The sequence below is a fragment of the Charadrius vociferus genome, unplaced genomic scaffold, assembly GCF_000708025.1.
Source record: "Charadrius vociferus isolate BGI_N301 unplaced genomic scaffold, ASM70802v2 scaffold200, whole genome shotgun sequence".
NCBI classification, from domain to species: Eukaryota; Metazoa; Chordata; class Aves; order Charadriiformes; family Charadriidae; genus Charadrius; species Charadrius vociferus.
In genome coordinates, this window is record NW_009646515.1 from 951,100 (window position 1) to 970,477 (window position 19,378).

The window sequence follows — 19,378 nt, forward strand, 5'->3', positions numbered from 1 at the left end:
TACTTCCTCCTGTGTCCTTATAATATCACTGTGGGATAGCGTTCACTGGGTTAGTAACGTTGCATATTTGACTAGTTACGCTCATCTGGACAACACTCTTAGTCTTATAATTCAGTTTTAGGTAGTCCTGTGAGGAGCAGGGAGTTGGACTTGATCCTTATGGGTCCCTTCCGACTTGAGATACTCTATGATTCATCACAGGTTTTTTTTCAATGTACATCTCCTAACAAATCTTGAAACTGCTTCTCCTCCATGTCTGGAGTATAGGAAGGTTGAAGGGGTTGTTAAGATCTGGACAGGGCAACGTAACAGCTCCACAGGTGTGGCAAGATTGCCTCTGAGGATACAGCAATAGTGCTAAATGAGATGGAGCTGGGACTTGCGCTCTCTGGGGTGATGTCTGGGCATGGCTTTAGGGACAGAGCATGCCAGAAACCATTCCCAATATGACAAGACTATATGTAAAAGTGGACTTTCCCAAACTGTACATATCCCTTCAGCACGAGCCAGGGAAGCTTTACCACTTTAAGCATCTCCACGTAGTCCCATAGTACACATACCTTGTTTCATGACCTTTTGAGCTTAAGAAGCATTCAAGAGATGTATTAAGTGTGTCTTAGGGCTGCAGAAACACCACGTAGACTCCAGAGCAGATGAGAGATAAAGTCTTCTGTGCTGTGGTTGAAGCCAGGCTATGTCACTTGGCTCTGGAGCCAGAGAGCAGTCCCTGGCCCTGTCATCTTTAACATTATAACATAGCTTGATTGGATGGCAGCATCAGGTCCCTGAATGTAACCATACAGAACAGAAAGGGGCCCTGTGTAGCCTTACCGTAGTCCCAGCAGTTGGTCAATTTCTGTGAAAGAAAAGGCATAATTTAAAAGCTGGTTTTTGGGACATGTACAAAGGCTCCGTAAGCCTGGTAGTAGGAATTCCTGTTCTGTGCTGTAGCTCTGAGGCCAAGCATTTTCTTGAATTTGCTGTTGGGGATGGACGGGAAGAGAGCCTGACTGCTGTTTCAGCCAACAGCTTGTGTATCCGTTGTCAGCATAACTTATTACAGGAGCATCCTGGGAATGAAAGAACAGAAGGCACTCTCGCTCCCTGCCTTACCCTCCTGGAGCAGAGTAAACTGCAAGAGCACAAGTTTTTCTCTATATATTTTCTTCCTTGAGACCGATGCTTTTCTGGCAAAATAGGTTTCCAGGTTTGGAACTACAAGTTAAAATATCAACTGTAAACAATGATACCGTATTAGATTTTTACTTGCTAGTATATGTGAGAGCAATGGAAGAACAAAAATGACATAATATCAACTAGCTATACCATTCATTCTACTAAGGGAAATATAGATATTAATCAGAGAAGGAGAAAATAGTATTGCCTTTGATTTGAAATTACAGCTAAGAATTCCTTTTTGGTGCTTATTTAAATCTTTTAGGGGCTTGCTTAGAGAAAACATGTCATTCAGCTAAGCTCAGAAGGATAGTCAATCCTCAGTAATTAAAAAAAAATAATTAAAATCTGTTTCTAAAACTACTCTTTATTTATTGAAGGGAAGAAAGGTGCCGTAGTCTTACCTTATATATCCCATTGCTACTGAACTCAAGTATTTGTTTACTGATCTTGTTGCAGTATGATAGAAAAACTGCAAGAGCTTGTTCCTTGTCACTGTTGTTCCTCTACAACTGTATTGTGTTGAATTGCTGTGTTTCATTTTAGTGAATATAGTTGTCAGAGATCCTCTGAAGGAGGGCTTGGTCCTGCTAAATACTGGTCATTCTGAAATGGAGCATGAGATTTCTTTGCTCTGGTTCACTACACTAGAAGCTGAAGTTATTCAGCACTTCAAGGGATCAAGCCCACATACATGGTTACATGCTTTCTTTGCATATTTTATTTTTATGCTTAGACTCTTTATTACTCATTTTCAAAGTAAACAGAAAAGGGGAACGGGGGAAATATCAACTCTCTAGCTTTGCTCTTCAAGCCTCGTAATATGCCTAGCTGTCCTGTTTTGGTAGTATGCACTTGCTTTAGCTTAATTACATCCAAAAAGAGTATATAGCTTGCATAAATAATTGATCACTCATTATTATATACTTGTTTATTTTCAGACTTCCTTCAAGAAAATTATCCATCCTTTGATCTAAAGGAAACTGGATATGATTGGAAGGCATGTGTGGCTGCCATAAACAGCACAATCCGCAGTCTCAGACATGATCATAAAAAGGCTACAGTTGGAATCCGACGGAAAGTCTTGGCAGTGCCACCACTGCGTGCAAAGAGTCCTCCACAGAGTCCCACTCTAGTAACGCCATTTGAAAGTGATACCATCAATCTCACAGACTGAAGCTCTCTAACATCTGTCTCAAATCTTAATTTAGCAGGTTTTTATAAATCCCATGTAGAAGCCTATTGCAGTGAGTACACTGTCCTATTATACTGAGTTGTCAGCAGCACTAAATAGTATTATTTCATGAGACCGCAGTTAGCAGAAGACTTGGGAACCCTAAGTCCTTGTATAAGTAGCATTTGCACTCCTCAGAAATTACTTCCGCTGTTCCCTGTAGCATTCCAGTGTGCTCCCCTAAAAGTACCTTCTTCTCATGATTCAATTCATTGACTGTGAAAGATTAATAATATTAGAAAAGATGCACTGCACATCAAGTCAGCAGAAGCACATAGAAATGTGGAAAGAATGGTCCTCCTTAGAGGAAGACTCCAGCCAGCTAAATTATCTCATTATGCGTGAGGAATTAAATTTGCTTTGACAATTGGATATTTTAAGCAAAAATATCTAATACAGAAGGGGGGGGGGAATGTTTGTATTGCATCTAGATAACTTGTTATATCTCTCTCACTGTTTTGCCCCCTATAGCAGCCTTTGTTGTAGGATTTAAGGAAGGAGGCAGACAACAATGTAAGTACAGGTGGTAATATTTTCTTTGCTCTGATTTAGTTCTATGAAAGCACAAGAAAAGCATCCAGAAATAACAGCCTGATGGTTGGTTTCATTTTTTCTTGATGAAAATTAAAGAAAATATTTTCTCAGTGTCTTGGTCTGCTGTTCAGTGGCTTATGTCTCATCCACTGGTGTGGATGTCCACAAGATGCAAATCTGCTACAGCTTTGATCTACAGGATTTGGATCCTGAATCAAATTTGAGAATCGTGATTATTCACAGAATCACAGACTGGTTGAAGTTGGAAGGAACCTCTGGAGGTCATCTGATCCACTCCCCCTGCTCAAGCAGGCCACCGAGAGCCAGTTGTCCACCAGCATGTCCAGATAGCTTTTGAATATCTCCAAGGATGAAGACTCCATAACCTTCCTGGGCAACCTGTGCAAGGGCTCAGTCACTGTCACAGTAAAAAACTGTTTTCTGATGTTCAGAGGGAACCCAGTGTGTTTCAGTTTGTGCCCGTTTTCTCTGGTCCTGTCACTGAGCACCGAGAAGAGCCTGGCTCCATCTTTTTGTGTGTGTCCTCTTTGCAACCTCCCCTCACATATTCATATACATTGAGATCCCCCTTGAGCCTTCTTTTCTCCAGACTGAACAGTTCCAGCTCTCTTAGCCTTTCCTCACAGGAGAGGTGCTCCAGTCCCTCCATCATCTTCATGACCCTTTGCTGAACTTTTTCCAGTATGTCTGTGTCTCTGTTGTACTGGAGAGCCCAGAGCTGGACACAGCACTCCAGGTGTGGCCTCACTAGGGCTGAGCAGAGGAGAAGGATCATGTCCCTCGACCTGCTGGCAACATCCTCCTAATGCAGCCCAGGGTACCATTAGACTTCTTTGTGGCAAGGGCTCATTGCTGGCTTATATTCAACTTAGTGTCCACTAGGACATCCCAGGGTATGCTCTGCCCCATCATCCAGACCATTAATGAAGATGTTAAACAGGATTGGAACCAGTATTGACCCCTGGGGTACACCACTAGTTGCTGGCCTCCAACTAGGCTTTTTGCTGCTGATCGGGACCCATGAGCCCAGCCACTCAGCCAGTTTCCAGTCCACCTCACGGTCTGCTCATCCAGCCCATATGTGAAGAGCTTCTCTGTGAGGACCTTATGGGACACAATGTGGAAGGCCTTCCTCACATCCAGGTAGATAATACCCATTGCTTTCCTCATCTACCAGGCCAGTCGTTTTATCCTAGAAGTTTACCAAGTTGGTCAGCTGTGACCTGCCCTTGGTGAAGCCATGCTGTGGCTACTCCTGGTGGTATTCTTGTCATTTGTGTGTCAGGAAATGGTTTCCAGGATAGCTGCTCCGTCACCTTCCCAGGGATGGAGGGGAGGCTGACTGGCCTGTAGTTCCCTGGGTCCTCCTCCCTTCGTCATGATAGGAGTGACATCTGCTTTCGTCCCATCTTTGGGCAATTCTCCCGTTTGCCATGATCGATCAAAGGTTATCAAGAGTGGCCTCACAATGACATCAAACAGCTCCCTCACCACTTGTGGGTGCACCATGGATTTACATGTCTAGTTTGTTTTAAGTATTCCCTGACTGGATTCTCTTCCACCCAGTGTGCTTCAGCCTTTCTCCCTGGTCTCTGGCACCTGGGATCCCTGAAGGTCAGTCTTGCTAGTAAAGGCTGAGGCGAAGTAATTGAAAAGTGCCTCAGCCTTTTCCATGTCCTACGTCACTAGGTCCCCCATCTCCTTCAGCAGTGGGCCCACACTTTCCCTAGCCTTCCTTTTGTCACCTATGTACTTATAGAAGCCCTTCTTGTTGTCTTTGACATCCCTGGCCACGTTCAATTCCAGTTGGGCTTTAGCTTTCCTAACTTCAACCCTGGATGCTCAGACAATGTCACTGCATTCCTCCCAGGTTAGTTTTTGTTTGATTTTTTTTTTTCTTCCACCCTCTGTCTGCTTCCTTTTTGTGTTTGAGTTTGTCCAGAAGCTCCTTGTTCATCTGCACAGGTCTGGCATTTTTGCCTTACTCTTTGTTTCTTGAGATGGATCTCTCTGGAGCTTGGAGGAGATGGGCCCAAGAAAGTTGGTTAAAATTCAAGGATCATCTTCCCTCCAGGGCCCTAATCCTGTAGGACTCTTCCTAGCAGATCTTTAAGGAGACGAAAGTCTGCTCTCCTGAAGTCCAGGATTGTGAGCCTGCTTTTTACCATCCTCCCTCCACTCAGGATCCTGACCTCCACCATCTCGTGGTCACTGCAGCTAAGGCTGCATTTGCCCTTCACATTCTCTACAAGCCCCTCGTTGTGGGTCAGTATGAGGTCTAGCAAAGCACCTCTCCTCGTTGGCTCCTTGGCTTCTCTATCACCTGGAGGAAGAAATTGTTGTCAATAATAAGTACTCACCCCCTTGCCTTTCCTTTCTGCCCACACAACACTAAAGATTTATTAGTGCACTGAATTATATATTAAAAAAAAAAAAAACCAAACAAATTTTAAAATTACTTGGATGTTGAACTCATAAAAATAAATAAAAATCAATGACTATCTATATTTGTTTTTACATCCCACTCAGTTTCATTTGTAAGTTGAAATTGAACAGCAGTAACTGTACAGAAGTTAATGGCTTTTTTTGTTGGGTGGGTTCTTCATCGGTTGGGGTTTTTTGGGGGAGTTGTTGTTTTGTTTGCTCTCAAAAGAGGAAGTATTTGGTATTATGCCTTTCTGTCACTTGGTTTTCCCGCATCAGTCACAGAGTCCTCTTGCTCTCTACATATTGTCTAACTGGTGCGTGAACTTGCTGTGCCACTTGCATTATGTCTGAGCATAGTCTCAGATGTCCAACTCTTTCACGGACAGAAGCTTCTTAGAAGGCTGATACAGGGAACCAATTTCACCTCTGAAAGTTGATGGCAACTGTGGCTTCCAAAATTATGCCTGTGTACATAGCAGAACAAGATTTAACTAAATCTGTCCTCTCCAAGGCAAAGGTCTCATGATTTTGATTATTTGTTAGTAATAAGATAAAATAGTGAAGTTACTTGTTCTCACTTTAACAAACAGGCAGTGTTTATTATATACAGTATAGGAACAGCTTTTTTGTTGCAAGTTAAGATATGCAATGGCCTTATCAGATATGAAATCCCCTGCCACCTCCTTGCAGAAGTCTTCTGTAGGATTTAAGAAATAGCCTAAATTTCTCTTTTTTTTTTTTTTTTCTTTTTTTTTTTTTTTTTAACTAGAATTGTACTGCAAATCTGGTTGTTCTGGTTTACTACTAACAAATTCTGCTGTTACTGTTCTAACAGTATTCTTCTAAATGCCAAGAACTTTGTTGCATGTAGATACTACTAGTTCCAAACCTCCAAAAAAAGCAAAAAATGCTTATATTTTTTCAGTAGTTTTATGAAACTTTTTCACTGTCCTTCACAGATTTTAATGGTAGAATGATATATTTATTGAATGACCTGTCTGGCACTGAAATCTGTTAGTGTGGTGCATACCTATAGCTTCCATATTGAAAAGAGAATTAATAATTGAATAAAAGTATAAATAGTTTTCTTGTTTCTGTTTCAAATGTATCAATTTTTGCTAACTTTTATAAAATAAAATTATGGTATTTTGCTGTTAGGAATAAAGTATTTTACAAATAAAGCTAGCATATAGCTCCTTGACTACATACGTGTGTCTTAAATTTTTTGCACCGTGGATCTACAGTTCAGGTACAGTTTCATCTGAAAAGATTCTTTTAGTCTCCTTTCAAGAACCAGGGTTTTGAGGAGATGTTCTGATTGAGGTGAGATGATTTCCAAATTTAAACTACCTTAACTGATTTAGTAAACCGAGGCAAACTTTTTTGGACTTTGCTTGTCAGCTACAGTTTTATGTGGAAATCTCCATTTCAGATAGCTCACACAAGGGTAGGAGTTGAGTAAAATTTTTAAGAAACTCTTTTAAACTGGTGCATTTTTTGGTAGAATAGGCCTTATTCACACAGTGGAATCGGTTTCTGTATTAGTCCTTATTTAAGGGATACAACAGGGCTGGAAGGTGATCTGGTCACTTGAAACACTGAGAGATCACCACCTGTCCTCCATCTGTGTAGTCCTAATACCTGTCCCTAATGCAATACAAGTCCTTCCTCTGTGCGGTAAGAGCTTGGCTGCTTTATTCATCCATGATGGACATCTCTGGGTCTGAGATACTCTTTCACAGTTCATCTGGTATGTCTGGCATCAGCCTTGCAGCCCTCTAATCTAGTACTGCTCGTGTCCAGGATCTGTTGCGCGTTTCCTGGTAACACATAAAATATTATGCTTTCTCGATGCATCTATTGTAGCCTTGTGAGTGGGGGTGCATATTTATATGATACATTAATAACTACATGTATCATTATGGTATGCAAAAAGAATATGTATATTACAGAAGTATTAAAATACTTTAGTATTAATTTTCATCTTAGGGTTTACCCTAGGCATCGGCAGCGATATGGAAGTAAACACCATGGCAAAATTCTAGCCCAACCTCCAGTTCTCACTTGGAGCCGCAGTGGATTTCAGCAGAGGCTTTGTGTTCGTCAGACCTGCAGTACTGCGTATATTAGTGGCCATATTAGTGGTCGGATCCTTTTTCCTATACATAAATCTTCCTGCAAGAACAACACCTTAATGATTCTGTTTCCAACATAGCACTTCCATAGTAGTTGGAAAAAAAATTATAAGGGAGTGCCTTTCCCTTTCTTCTACGCTATGAAGAGGGCGGGGGTTTGGTTGGGGTTGGTTGGTTGCAATTTTTTTGTTGTTGTTGTTTTTTTAAAGTTTAGATCCTTGGAGTAGCTGTTGGGTGACTGATAAGCTTTCTGTATCAGATCCAGCAGTGTTGCTTCAAATTAGATATGCTGCTAGAAACTTTTCCAGCAGACTTCTGAGCGCTTGCTCCCAGATTGCTGGAGAAGATAGGTTGATATGTGAGCAAAGGAAATGAACAGAGCACATACTCATTGTCTCCCTGAGCCTTGCAGTCCCTCAAAAGGTTTCCCGTAGAAGTTGGGAGAGAAGTCTCCATGAATACTTCTGTTCTTCCTTACCTGTCTGTTGTAGCATGAGTGGCTTTTATGAATTTGTGAGATGGATCACTGCATGCTCTTGTCTAACAAATGAATACAGTTGTTCATTGCACTTAATGCCAGGGAGCAGCTTGAGCGGCGCTCCCCCAGTGAGGGCACCCACAGCACGGGCAGCACCATGCCCTTCCCCACAGTGGTGACTGGCAGGGACCACCGACAGTCCCAGAGGAGGTGGGGTAACAAGTCAGGTCTGGAGTGCAGTCAGAGGTTCATGCAGGAGATGGGGCCAGGCAGGACTGGGGACATGACTGTGAGCAGGATGCACTGGTCCCCCTGCCTGGTCAGGGAGGCTTCAGGGGACAGGGTTGAGCACAGCCCACCTGTGGCACAGCCCTGCAGGGACAAGGTCAGGGCTGTGCTTGCCGGGAGGTCCAAGACCGCGTGCAGGCATGGCCAGGAGGGATGGATGCAGGCTGCTCAGGGCAGCTAAGGCTTCTTGGTGCCCCTTGGGGCTCTGGTTGAAAATTTTGCAGATTTCGCAGCACATACGTATATAACCTATCTCACAGACGTGTTCAGATTTAATAGCCAGAACTCATGCCTGAGAACAATATCAATACCATTATTTTCTATTTTCTTCAAGTGTTCAGATAGCTTGATGGAAGTGCTCATGGGATTTTAGAATATGATGTAGAAAGGGCTAAATATTTATGCAGTTCTTTATTTTTTTTTTTTGCATGGATATGGCAATGTGATAATTTTGTAGTTCCCTTGTACAATCGCTGATTTCTTTTGTTCAGCATATGGTATGGTGATATCTGTGCACGGAGTGAGATGGGAACTGCTGAATTTAAATGCCATCTGAACTATGAGCTTATGGAAGTATTTAACTAAAAAGTTCAGCATATTCTTCTCCCCCTTCCTTCCCCTACCCCCTTAAGTGGTGAGGTGACATTGATTACAGTACTCCATGAAACTCATTTCCGCACTGGAAACAGGGCTGTCTCTTACTCCTGGCTAGACTGAAGGGCGGTAGCACCACCTACCGAGGGCCAAAAGTTTTTTTGAGAAACCAAAAACCTCCCTGACTGAAAGAAATATTAAGTATTCTGACAGAATGATGCAGTTTGGAGAATTTGCTTTTGGTGCTCTTACTGAACAATTGAAGTTTCACTTTTAGCTGAGCTTCATCCTTTTAAACTAAGTCTTTACATTTTAAAATTATCTAATTTGAGTTTGGATTTGTTTGTTCAGTGAGATGCTGTTACTGTTTTAGTTACTTTTAACATCATCTGTAAATCTTTAACACATGGAGCAACTGCTTACATACAGTTTTGTATGAGTAGTAAAATGCAGGGCTGATGGAACACCGGGATCGGCATCCTCTCTTCTCACAGCCTTAGCGGATTCTTTGGCATTTAATCTGCTAGAGTGAAGTTTCCAAGGGTGGCATCTGCTTTGTCAGCCCCATCGAGGAATAGAACTACAGAGCCACCAGCAGGCAGCCAAGTGCATGAGACTTGGGGAAATTCCCAAAACTGCGAAGGGACCACAGGTTGTCCAGAGAGACATCTTTCTGCTTGTAGCGTCGGGTTTCAGAAGGCAGTATAACAATGTTGTAGGCCAGAAGATGTTTAAAAACATCATTGGGGTGCCTAGTTTGAGATAGGAAGGTTGCAGTTACATGGCAGAGAGTAAAAAAACAGCTGAAATTGAGTGGAAGTTCAGATGTGGAAGGTAACTATATCCCAAAGTACCTGGACAGGTGAAACTTGCTGAAACAAAGTGGCACTCAGGCCAGTTTGGAAGACTTCAGAAGGACGTGGCAGTGAAAGTGTACTGAGTAAGTGCCAAAAAGACTTGAGAAAAGGAAGGGGTCTAACTAGATGTGACCTTTTGCAAGATGTTCTGTTTGGCAGCTGAGGTTGCTAACCAAAGATGCAAACCTGTACTGCTAATAGGACGCCACGCATGTCTTTTCTATTGAATGCCCTAAATTGCTTAGTTCAGGTATTGCATGGACTAATACAGAATAAGATGTCCAATATTTGCTGACTGGTGCCTTTCAGTGTGCAGGAGGCAGTCTACGCTTCTAGTTAGTTGAAGCCAAAGGAGTTAAAGCTCAGGTTGCCGCAAACGTGGTTTGTTTGAGGTACGCTCCTCTTGGGCCAGCGAATGCCTGCTAATGTCACACCTTTTAAAGAGCACATAGGCAAAGCCTGAGTGTCTGTAGGAATGCAGATCATTATGTTACTCAAGTTGCCCTCCAAGTCCTTGACTCTGAAGGCTGTTTGAGGATTTGGTGGAAGGACTCAAATAATATCATCTGGAGCAGACCCCTTCTAGTCAACAGAGCTTCCTACCTGCTTAGCTGTGTGAAGCACCCACTTCTATACAACACTACATTATTTACCTGGTTCGCTTCTTTTACCCAGTCCATGTTTTGCCTCACTTGTGCAAACCATGAAAGTTAAGAGGGACTTTTTACAAGGGCATGTAGTGATAGGAAGAGGGGGAGTGGCTTCAAACTGGAAGAGGAGAGATTTAGAATAGATACTAGGAAGAAACTTTTCACTCTGAGGCTGGTGAGGCACTGGAACAGGTTGCCCAGAGAAGCTGTGGAAGCTCCATCCCTGGAAGTGTTCAAGGCCAGGTTGGATGGGGCTTTGAGTAACCTGGTCTAATGGGAGGTGTCCCTGCCCATGGCAGGGGGGTTGGAACTCGATGATCTTTAAGGTCCCTTCCAACCCAAACCATTCTATGATTCTATGATGAGAAAGGCAGGCCTGTTTTGTTAAGCATCAGTTCGCTTTCTGAAGTCTGCATTACCACTGGAGAATGTGTAGGGGTCTGCAAGGAATGGGTCTAGTAAGCTGGATTTTGAGAGCAGTTTTTGTATGGTTCTCATTGCCCAGAGCATCAATCATCACTTAGATTTTTCAACAAATACGCTGAAAGGGATTGACTTAGTTTTCTGATCCACAAAATAATTCCTTTCCCTTACCAGTTACACAGGCAGGAAATTTCAGAAGAAAAGCAAAAGCTCTTTAAGTTGAACAGGGGGCGGGAGGGGGAGGGGGCGAATAATTGTGTTTTAAGTTCTTGACTGTTGCATACTACGATGCTTGTTTTAATGGCTATAGGAAAGGAGTGAACAGAGCCATCAGGTGCTTGGGACATGAAAATGTAGGCATATTTTTTCCCCCAGTTGTTACAGACAGACGAAAACACTGAGCAATTAATAGTAATGCATTACTGACATGTTGGTTTTATTTAAATGTTTGCACAGATAATTTATTGACTCCAAACTGAGAAAAGTAATCGTGTTTTTTTAAAGAAATCTTAAAAAAAGAACCCCGAACAAAACAAAAAAAGAAAACCAAACAACCAGACACCACAAAACAACAACAACAAATCCCCAACAGCATTCTGCTACTTCCTCTAAGAGATCAAAGGTGACATTTCAGTGTCACTATTTTCTGTTCCCCTTTTGCCACTGCTATGAAGGAAGAGTTAGTTTTCTACTTTATGGTCTTGACCTTCTTGGAAATAAATTTAGTCATCTAAAGCAGCAACCGATTAAAACATATTTGTTTTCCATACATTGCAGAATTCTTCTTCCTAAATTCCAGTAAGGTAGTTTTCCACAAAACATTCCTTCCATCCTTCCATGTATTTGGATTATAAGCGAGGATTATTTTTCTGCTGTGTGATCTCATGGAGGTGCTAGTTGAGCACAATTTGTCCCCCTGTTTTTTTAAGGATGTAGTTCTATAGAACTAACTTTCAGTGTTCACTGGAAGCAGAGATAAACAGAGATAAATTCTTTACTTTCCTCCATGTAGCCAGTGAGTTGTTTTTATATGGAGATCTTTGGAATGTAATTTCTTTTTCCCTCTTATTACTGTTGCAGCAGTAATAGGTACCTTTCCTATGACAAGCCAGCAAAGACTGCATATTTTTTATAAAAGGAGAGAAAAAAGACCACCCCAAGCATTGAGACATTTTGTATTTTGTGACTTTTCTCAATTTCATTTTAAATATGCACTTGTCCTAAGAAAGCCTTTTCTCAGAAATTGTGGGCAAAACGTAGTCTTGCTTAGTCCAGGAGCAGATCTATTCAAGCTTTTGCATGGCTGTGAATTTATTAAACTGATAATTAAGCCTATGGCTCAATTCTGCAAACAGCATCTGGGTGTGTAGCTTCCATCCTATTTATGACTGCTTAAGGTAGGAAAGATTAACATATGGAAACATGGTTGAAGGATCAGGGTCTAGGCTAGCAAACAAGACCTTCATTCAAATAATAATAATAATAATAGCAATAATAACAATAATAATAATAATAAATAAAAGTATAATAGCTCATTAAATCATCACAAGGAACAAATGTAGGAAATGGGTGTTGTGGGTGCTCAGACAAGCTTTGTAAATTTAGCTATTCCATCCTCCTCCTGGGGCTTACTGACCTCATCGCAACTGTGTAAGTCACCCACTCCAGTACATGGTTTGGCGTGGGAGCTTGCACTGCGCAGGGGCACGAGCTCACACAGGGACCGTGGACTCTCAACAGCAATGGCCAATGCTTGCCCAAATGCTCTTCTGCTGGTTTCTGTGAAGGCAGAAAGACCAAGAGAAGCGACGGTGCCTTAGGCTACCGCAAATCTCCGCTGACGGAATGGGAGCCAAAGCCCCGGCTGCCCCGCTGTCGCGGGGATCTAAGAATATGGTCACGATAGCAACCGGTGAATCCTAACTGCTTTGAAAAATGCAGAAACATCATCTTCAGGGCTTTGGATTATGGAGATGTTTCCCATGACTGTCTTAATTTCTCCAAAGAAAGTCCATATATTTAAATGTCAGGGAAATGGTAGTGATCATTAACAAAAGCCACTCATTCACAGAGTGGAGGGATGCCGAAACCATGACAAGTGAGCTTTCTGGGCCAGGGGTCACTTTATTTTTTGTTTCTATACACAGTGCTTTGTGCAGCGGGGTTTCTGAGCAGAGCGCCCATCAGCACTGCAGTAAGTGAATTCTGCCCTTTCTTTGAAGGCCCGACTCAAACCCAAACGAAACTGAAAGTAATCTCTCTGCAGATCTTACTGCAGGTAGGCAAGATTGTTTGAAGTGTAGCTGTATAAAATTTTTAATTTTTATGGGTTATGTGTGAATAAAAAATTTTAAGCGAGAACTATTTTGAAATAGCGTTTGTAATGAATATTAGGTCTCGCAGCCAGGGGAACAAATGCAAATGCGCCTCACCTGCAGCTGCAGATGAGTTGAAATGTGGAGTCCCTAACCCTACGTACACACTTTGAACACTTTTTTTCCTTTCTGCTGACAGCCTTTTAGCAGCATCCCCTCAGGAGGCTTATATTATAAAGCGTAATCTATCTTCTGTTTGGTGAGTTCCAGGATATTTAAAGAAAAAGTGCTGAAAGAAGCAAACTGCTGCTGTACGCCTTGCCCTCAATCAATTTCTGAGTCCTGTGTGCCTGTTTACTAGTGAAGCCCTGCTTATCCTTATTTTAGGATTGAGTTAACTCTACTATGTGCTAGAACGTAGATGTTCCCTTTATTTATCTAGTGCCTCCTCGGGCTGCCTCCCCCTTTTCTGCCTACGCCCCGCAGCCGGGAGCCACCCTTCTCTGTCCCCGCTTTCTTGCAGAACAAACCCATCCAAATCAGCTCCAACCCAAGGGGTTCCCCACTGGGACGTCTGTCTGATTGCCTTCTTTCCCAGCTCCACGGCATACCTGGCTACATAAAAGCACTTGGGTTTTTGAACGCTCAGCACTTTTGCGTCTGCGTATGCTTTCTGCTAACTTGGGAAGGTCAGCTGGGAGAGCTGTTGTTTAAGCAAACGCAGCTTCGGGAGGGGTGACTCAGTAATTTGTATTGTCTGGTATCTCCTGACATGCAGCCGAACTGGAAGAACAATAGCAGAGCCTGACTCCCTGGAGACTCCGTGGCTTTGGGTTTTGTTTTGTTTTTAATAAAGCGAAGAGCATTTGTTGGTGATCGGAATGTCTTGGGGTATTACACTGAGATCGTGTATTTTAGCTGAGCTTCAGTGGGCCTTCTAACTGAAAGGACTGCACAAGAAAAGAATCGTTCTGTGCAAAAAGAGGAACATTTTTTTGTGTCTGCAAAAGGCACCACGATTCATATGTGATCTCATGTTCTGAAGTGCATTGAATGTGACTGAAAATATACTGTAAAGGATTGTGTAGAGAGATATAACCTCAAATAAGCTATGTAAGAGAATTTCTTTGAGAGAGAAAATTTTATGAAAGGGAAAATAAAATCCCTCCAAGACTATCTTGAAAGCAATGCAAATGTTAGACTACATTTCATTTTTGTGTGTCCTACCCATCCCTTTCCATAAAAAGAATAATTGATGCAAACCTTTTCCACAGTTAAAAACATAGTGTTTCAGCCATTTGTAATAGGTACCCTCCTCACTTCAGCCTTCTTGTAGCCCATTGCCAAAGTCTGTATCCTGATGTGCCGTAGAAGCGAATTAATCTCCTAACAGGTTTTTTTCTTTTTCCTTCCAACGTTCATGTGACATTTCCTGTGAGACTGTGAATCCTCCTATCTGTGCGCGCCATAAAACAAATATTGGAATTGTAGGTCATTTTGAAGAAGGCCTTTCGAAGAAAAGTGCTTTAATTAACATTTACTTTTATTTGCAAAGGTACCTTGAAGATCCTTTATATCAGAATATAGGTCGTGGCTCCCAAAGAATACCAACGATGTACTGTAAACTGTGCTATTGATATATTGGTGTCAGACTCCCAGGCATATTAAATCTGCATGATTGTGAAGCACTAACTATTCCTATTAATTTCTATTACGGTAATGTGTAGTGACGACAGCGGAGGTCTGAGGCTGCTGCAGAAGGTTGGGGAGGCGCAGAAGAGCCACTCCACCACAGGCAGCACTGTCAGCCCGGGCAGGTAAGGAGCGGGCGCCGGGCAGCGTTGCTGAGGCAAGGCCGCTCTGCCTTTCCTGGGGTCACTCTGAAGCCTGTGGCAAGGCTCAGCCTGGAAACCCAGCGGTCTTCGGCCACTCTGCTGGTAGGGAAAAATTGCTAGAGTGCCTTGATTGCTTTTGTAGTGTTGGTAATTGGCAGGTCATTAGAAGCAGTACAAAAGGGACTGGCGGCGCTGAACAAAAACCTGAGGTGTCCCCGAGGTGCGGCTTTCCTTGCCGCTGTGTAGCCGGGGGGGTGGACGGGACCACAGCCTCGGCCAGGCTGTGCTGGGAGCGGGCTCTGCTGGGGCACCTGGGGAGGAATAACCCCATACACCAGTACAGGTTCGGGGCTGACCTGCTGGAAAGCAGCTCTGCAGCGAGAGACCTGGGAGTCCTGGTGGACAGCAAGTTGACCATGAGGCAGCAATGTGCCCTTGAGGCCAAGAGGGCCAATGGTCTCCTGGGGTGCAATAAAAGGAGTGTGGCCAGCAGCTCAAGTGAGGTCATCCTCCCCCTCTTCTCTGTGCTGATGAGGCCACATCTGGAGTACTGTGTCCAGTTCTGGGCTCCCCAGTTCAGGAAAGTCAGGGAACTACTGGAGAGAGTCCAGTGAAGGGCTACAAAGATGATCGAGGGACTGGAGCAACTTTCTTACGAGGAAAGGTTGAGACCTGGGTCTGTTTAGCCTGGAGAAGAGAAGACTGAGAGGGGATCTCATCAATGCTTATAAATATCTAAAGGGTGGGTGTCAAGAGGATGGGGCCAGACTCTTTTCAGTGGTGCCAAGCGACAGGACAAGGGGCAATGGGCACAAACTGGAACACAGGAAATTCTGTCCAAACATGAGGTAAAACTTCTTTACTTTGAGGGTGACAGAACACTGGAACAGGCTGCCCAGAGAGGCTGTGGAATCTCCTTCTATGGAGATATTCAAAACCCACCTTGATGCGATCCTGTGCAACCTGCTGTAGGTGAACCTGCTTTGGCAGAGGAATTGGACTGGATGATCTCCGAAGGTCCCTTCCAACCCCTACCATTCTGTGACTCTGTGGGGTACTGCCCGTGAACACCCACTTGCTCCCATGCATGGAGTGTGGAGCACGGGGGACCCGAAAAGAGCCCCAGATTCCTCCTCCATTGCCTGCCTGGAGCAGAGCCACTGAGGGGATTTTTCCCAGTGTTTGCATTGAAGACCTGAAGCTGGTGTGTGTGTGTGTGTGTCTTTCCTCAGGTGTTGGAGACAGAAAGGGTAAAAGTAATGAACATCTGCTAAAGACTGAAAATAATAGAATTCCTTATATTCTCCACATCTTCTCTAACCCCCTGGAGCATATGAATTCATTGGCAAGATAAGCCAGGTACTTTATCCACTTGGCCACGCAATCTTGGTTTGTATCCAGGGGACTTTACAGGTGTAAAATATAACCACAGGAGAGCTCTTCTATTGTTCACTGACTGCAGTGCAAACATATGGAGGACTACAACTGAAAAATAATTAAAACAATATTAAAGTACATGCCTGTTCTCTCATTTTACATGTACAACACATGTAAATTCATCCTCTTTTTTTTTGTTTGTTTGTTTCATTATCTTGATAAGGAAAAGCAAAACTTTCTTGTTTAAAACATAGTTTTGTCTGTGAAACAGTACCTTTTGGAGATAATTTGCATGCGCTGAGAGCACAGCAGTGTCCAGAAATGCACACAAAAAGAAAGGTTTTATTGCTTGGCATGAGCAGCAGAATACCTTGGAATGATCCTGTGAAAATACTATGGCAGACTTCTCTAACTTGGCTGCCAGTGCCTTTCAATAGCATACCTCTTCAAAAAATAAATCTGGATTTAACTGATACTAAAAGGTCATGGTCCATCAGCTGCACTAAAATGTTTTTAAACCTATCCCAACACACACCCATCCAATAAACTAGGGAGGCTTCTTCTGAGATTTTCTTCTATCTGGTACAGAAAATGTATTTTAAAGTTGCCTAGACACACGCGTACTCAGCAGACTGGAGTGGTTCCAAATTAAGTGGTTTTTTAATTAAAAAAAAAAATAATCTACCTAATTATATCTTTTTCCTCAAGAGACAGGAACAGCTGCAAAGGTGCCGTTCTGATTTCTCTGATAAATACCCTGCATTTTATTTACTTATTAAGACCATTTAGCACTCCTGAAAGGTGCCAGTTTGAGAGCTGTAAAGCATCCAATTTTTTATTTTTTTTTTAAGTGGCCAGAACAACTGTGGCACAAGCAGCTGCGTTATTAGCTTCCCTGCTGTTCCTGGCAATCTCAAAAAAAACCCGAGAGAGGGATTCACACAAATTTGTCCCTCGAGTGGGAAGGGTGGCAGAGTGACTGAAACTTGGGTGGGATCAAAGGGAGAAGGAAACGAGGAGTAATAGGGACAGCAATGTGCGAGGGAGAGAGTGTGGATGGACAAAGAGAGATGAAGTGAAGCATTACTGAGGAAGGCAAGGATGCTCCACCAAAGAGGGAGAGGACCATGCAGCAGCTAGGTGCATCCAGTGAGATGGCAGATCTACTCCCACCTCAGACAGTAATCTGTTGTCTCATTTCTCTGCCCAACCCCCCCCCCCCCCCGAATAAACGCAAATCATGCTTTCCTTTCTGACAGCACGCTGCATTTGATTGAGGATCTAGAATATCATGTTGCTGTTAAAACAGATTAATATGCATATATATCATTGTATTTGTGTACACAGTGACTGAGGATTTCTGCTCCAGAGTGTGCCATCATAAATTAAAGTGCAACTGCTCCAAACTATTTGTAATCCACTATTGGCCATTGCTTGGAGGGGGGGTGAGAGTGGGGGTGTTTCGTGGCAATTACATCTGCAAATATGGTATGCATTATGTTCTAGTAGTTCTTACTTTTTCTAAAGAAGCAAACAAAAAGAAACTTACAATACAAACCACTGCCTGGTTACAAATATGAAATTCATTAGATCAATTAGTAGCAGAAGAAGGAACGTTTGGATCCATATTTGGGGTCATTATCAAATCTGCTTCTTACGTTTATGCAGTCAGTTTAATCCAATGCCCCTCCCCTGGTTTCTCTGTGTGTGTGTGTGCGCGCATGGATATGTGTATGTGCACAGGCAGAAAAAACATGTACATCAATTATTTGCACATAGAAATAGAACAGGTTAGCATTATTTCAACAGAACGCAGGCACACACAAACAGGCGCGTGTAAAATTTCGTGTCGAAAAATTCCTTTTTGGAGAACGACCTCTCAAAACTATTCCCTTGGTCCGACTCCCCACCGTGAACACCAGCGGGAGCAGGTTTACAGCTCAGCCGGGGCTGAACACAGGTTTGCAGCAGCTTACAGCTCTCCTTCAACCTGGATTTAATTTGCACCGCCAGCCCTGGTGGTACGGGATGGTGCCGGGTGATGTGAGCTGAAGCCCGGGAAGAGGTCGGGCTGGTACACAGCACCGTACCAGTTGTATCCCTGGGTATGCCACAGGCGGCCCAGACCTGGGGCTAAACTTTGTCCTCTGTGAGCTACACCAAGCCTGGTCAGCTGGATTTTGCTCATTCAGGGAGTGAAACCCTCCTGTTGTTAAGGTTTTCCCAGGGTTCTGTTGTGGGGCCCCGTGCCTGTGCCCCCTTCCTCCGCTTAGGGTGGCTTCTGGAGGGAACCACTGTGAATTGCTTTGTTTTCCTCTTCCATTGTCTGTGGTGGGGGAAGATGACAAAATATCTCTGAGACGGCAATGCTAGAGATGATCTCAGAGTGCAAGTGGAAAAAAGGCAGCGGCAGCAGGCAGTCAGAGGAGGAGGAAGAGGAGGAGGAGGAGGGCTAGGCAGCCCCAGAACAGGAGCAGAGCATCAGGCTGTAAGGGCAGGCAGAAAAACAAATCTTCCACCATCCCTCCCTGTCTTTAAGGGGCCGGTGCAGAGTTCAAGGCTTCTTCACAATGAAGCAGCTGGGCAACACCTGCAGGCAGTTTATTTAAGTCCTTACTGGATTATTTTGGGAATCTGACTGGGTGCCAGGCTGGCTGCTTCTGAGGAAGTAAATACTTAAAATGTTCAAGTGTTTTGCCTAAGCTGTGTGTGCTGGCAAGGGGAAAAAAAAAATAAAACAAAGCGAAGTGTGCGGTCAACAACAGCCAGCTAGACTGGAATGTGGAGCTCATAAAAACGAGAGGCGCCCGAAGCACAGCGGAGCAGATCAGCCTCTGCCCGGGCATCCCTGCGGGGATACATCGCTGCAGCCCCCTTGCTCTCAGCTCAGGCATCCCCCTACCTAGCTGCTTTGAACAACACCCTCGGGTGGCACATACACAAATACACCAGGCACCTGCTCGTCATGAAACCCAGCTGGTGATTTTAGAGGATAGAGAAAATGGAGGTGATTGAGACCCCTCTGAGTGGGGAA

The 19,378-nt window shown here is 43.5% G+C and overlaps 1 protein-coding gene across 1 annotated transcript in view; it reads left to right on the plus strand.

Annotated features, from left to right (window-relative positions):
• Nucleotides 1-19,378, plus strand: part of LOC104286224 (BEN domain-containing protein 2-like) — a 175,368-nt gene that overhangs the window by 8,161 nt on the left and 147,829 nt on the right. Inside the window, exon 6 of the mRNA XM_009884805.1 lies at nt 2,118-2,311. Within this exon, the coding sequence (XP_009883107.1) occupies nt 2,118-2,311 (194 nt within the window). The remainder of the gene's footprint in view (nt 1-2,117; nt 2,312-19,378) is intronic.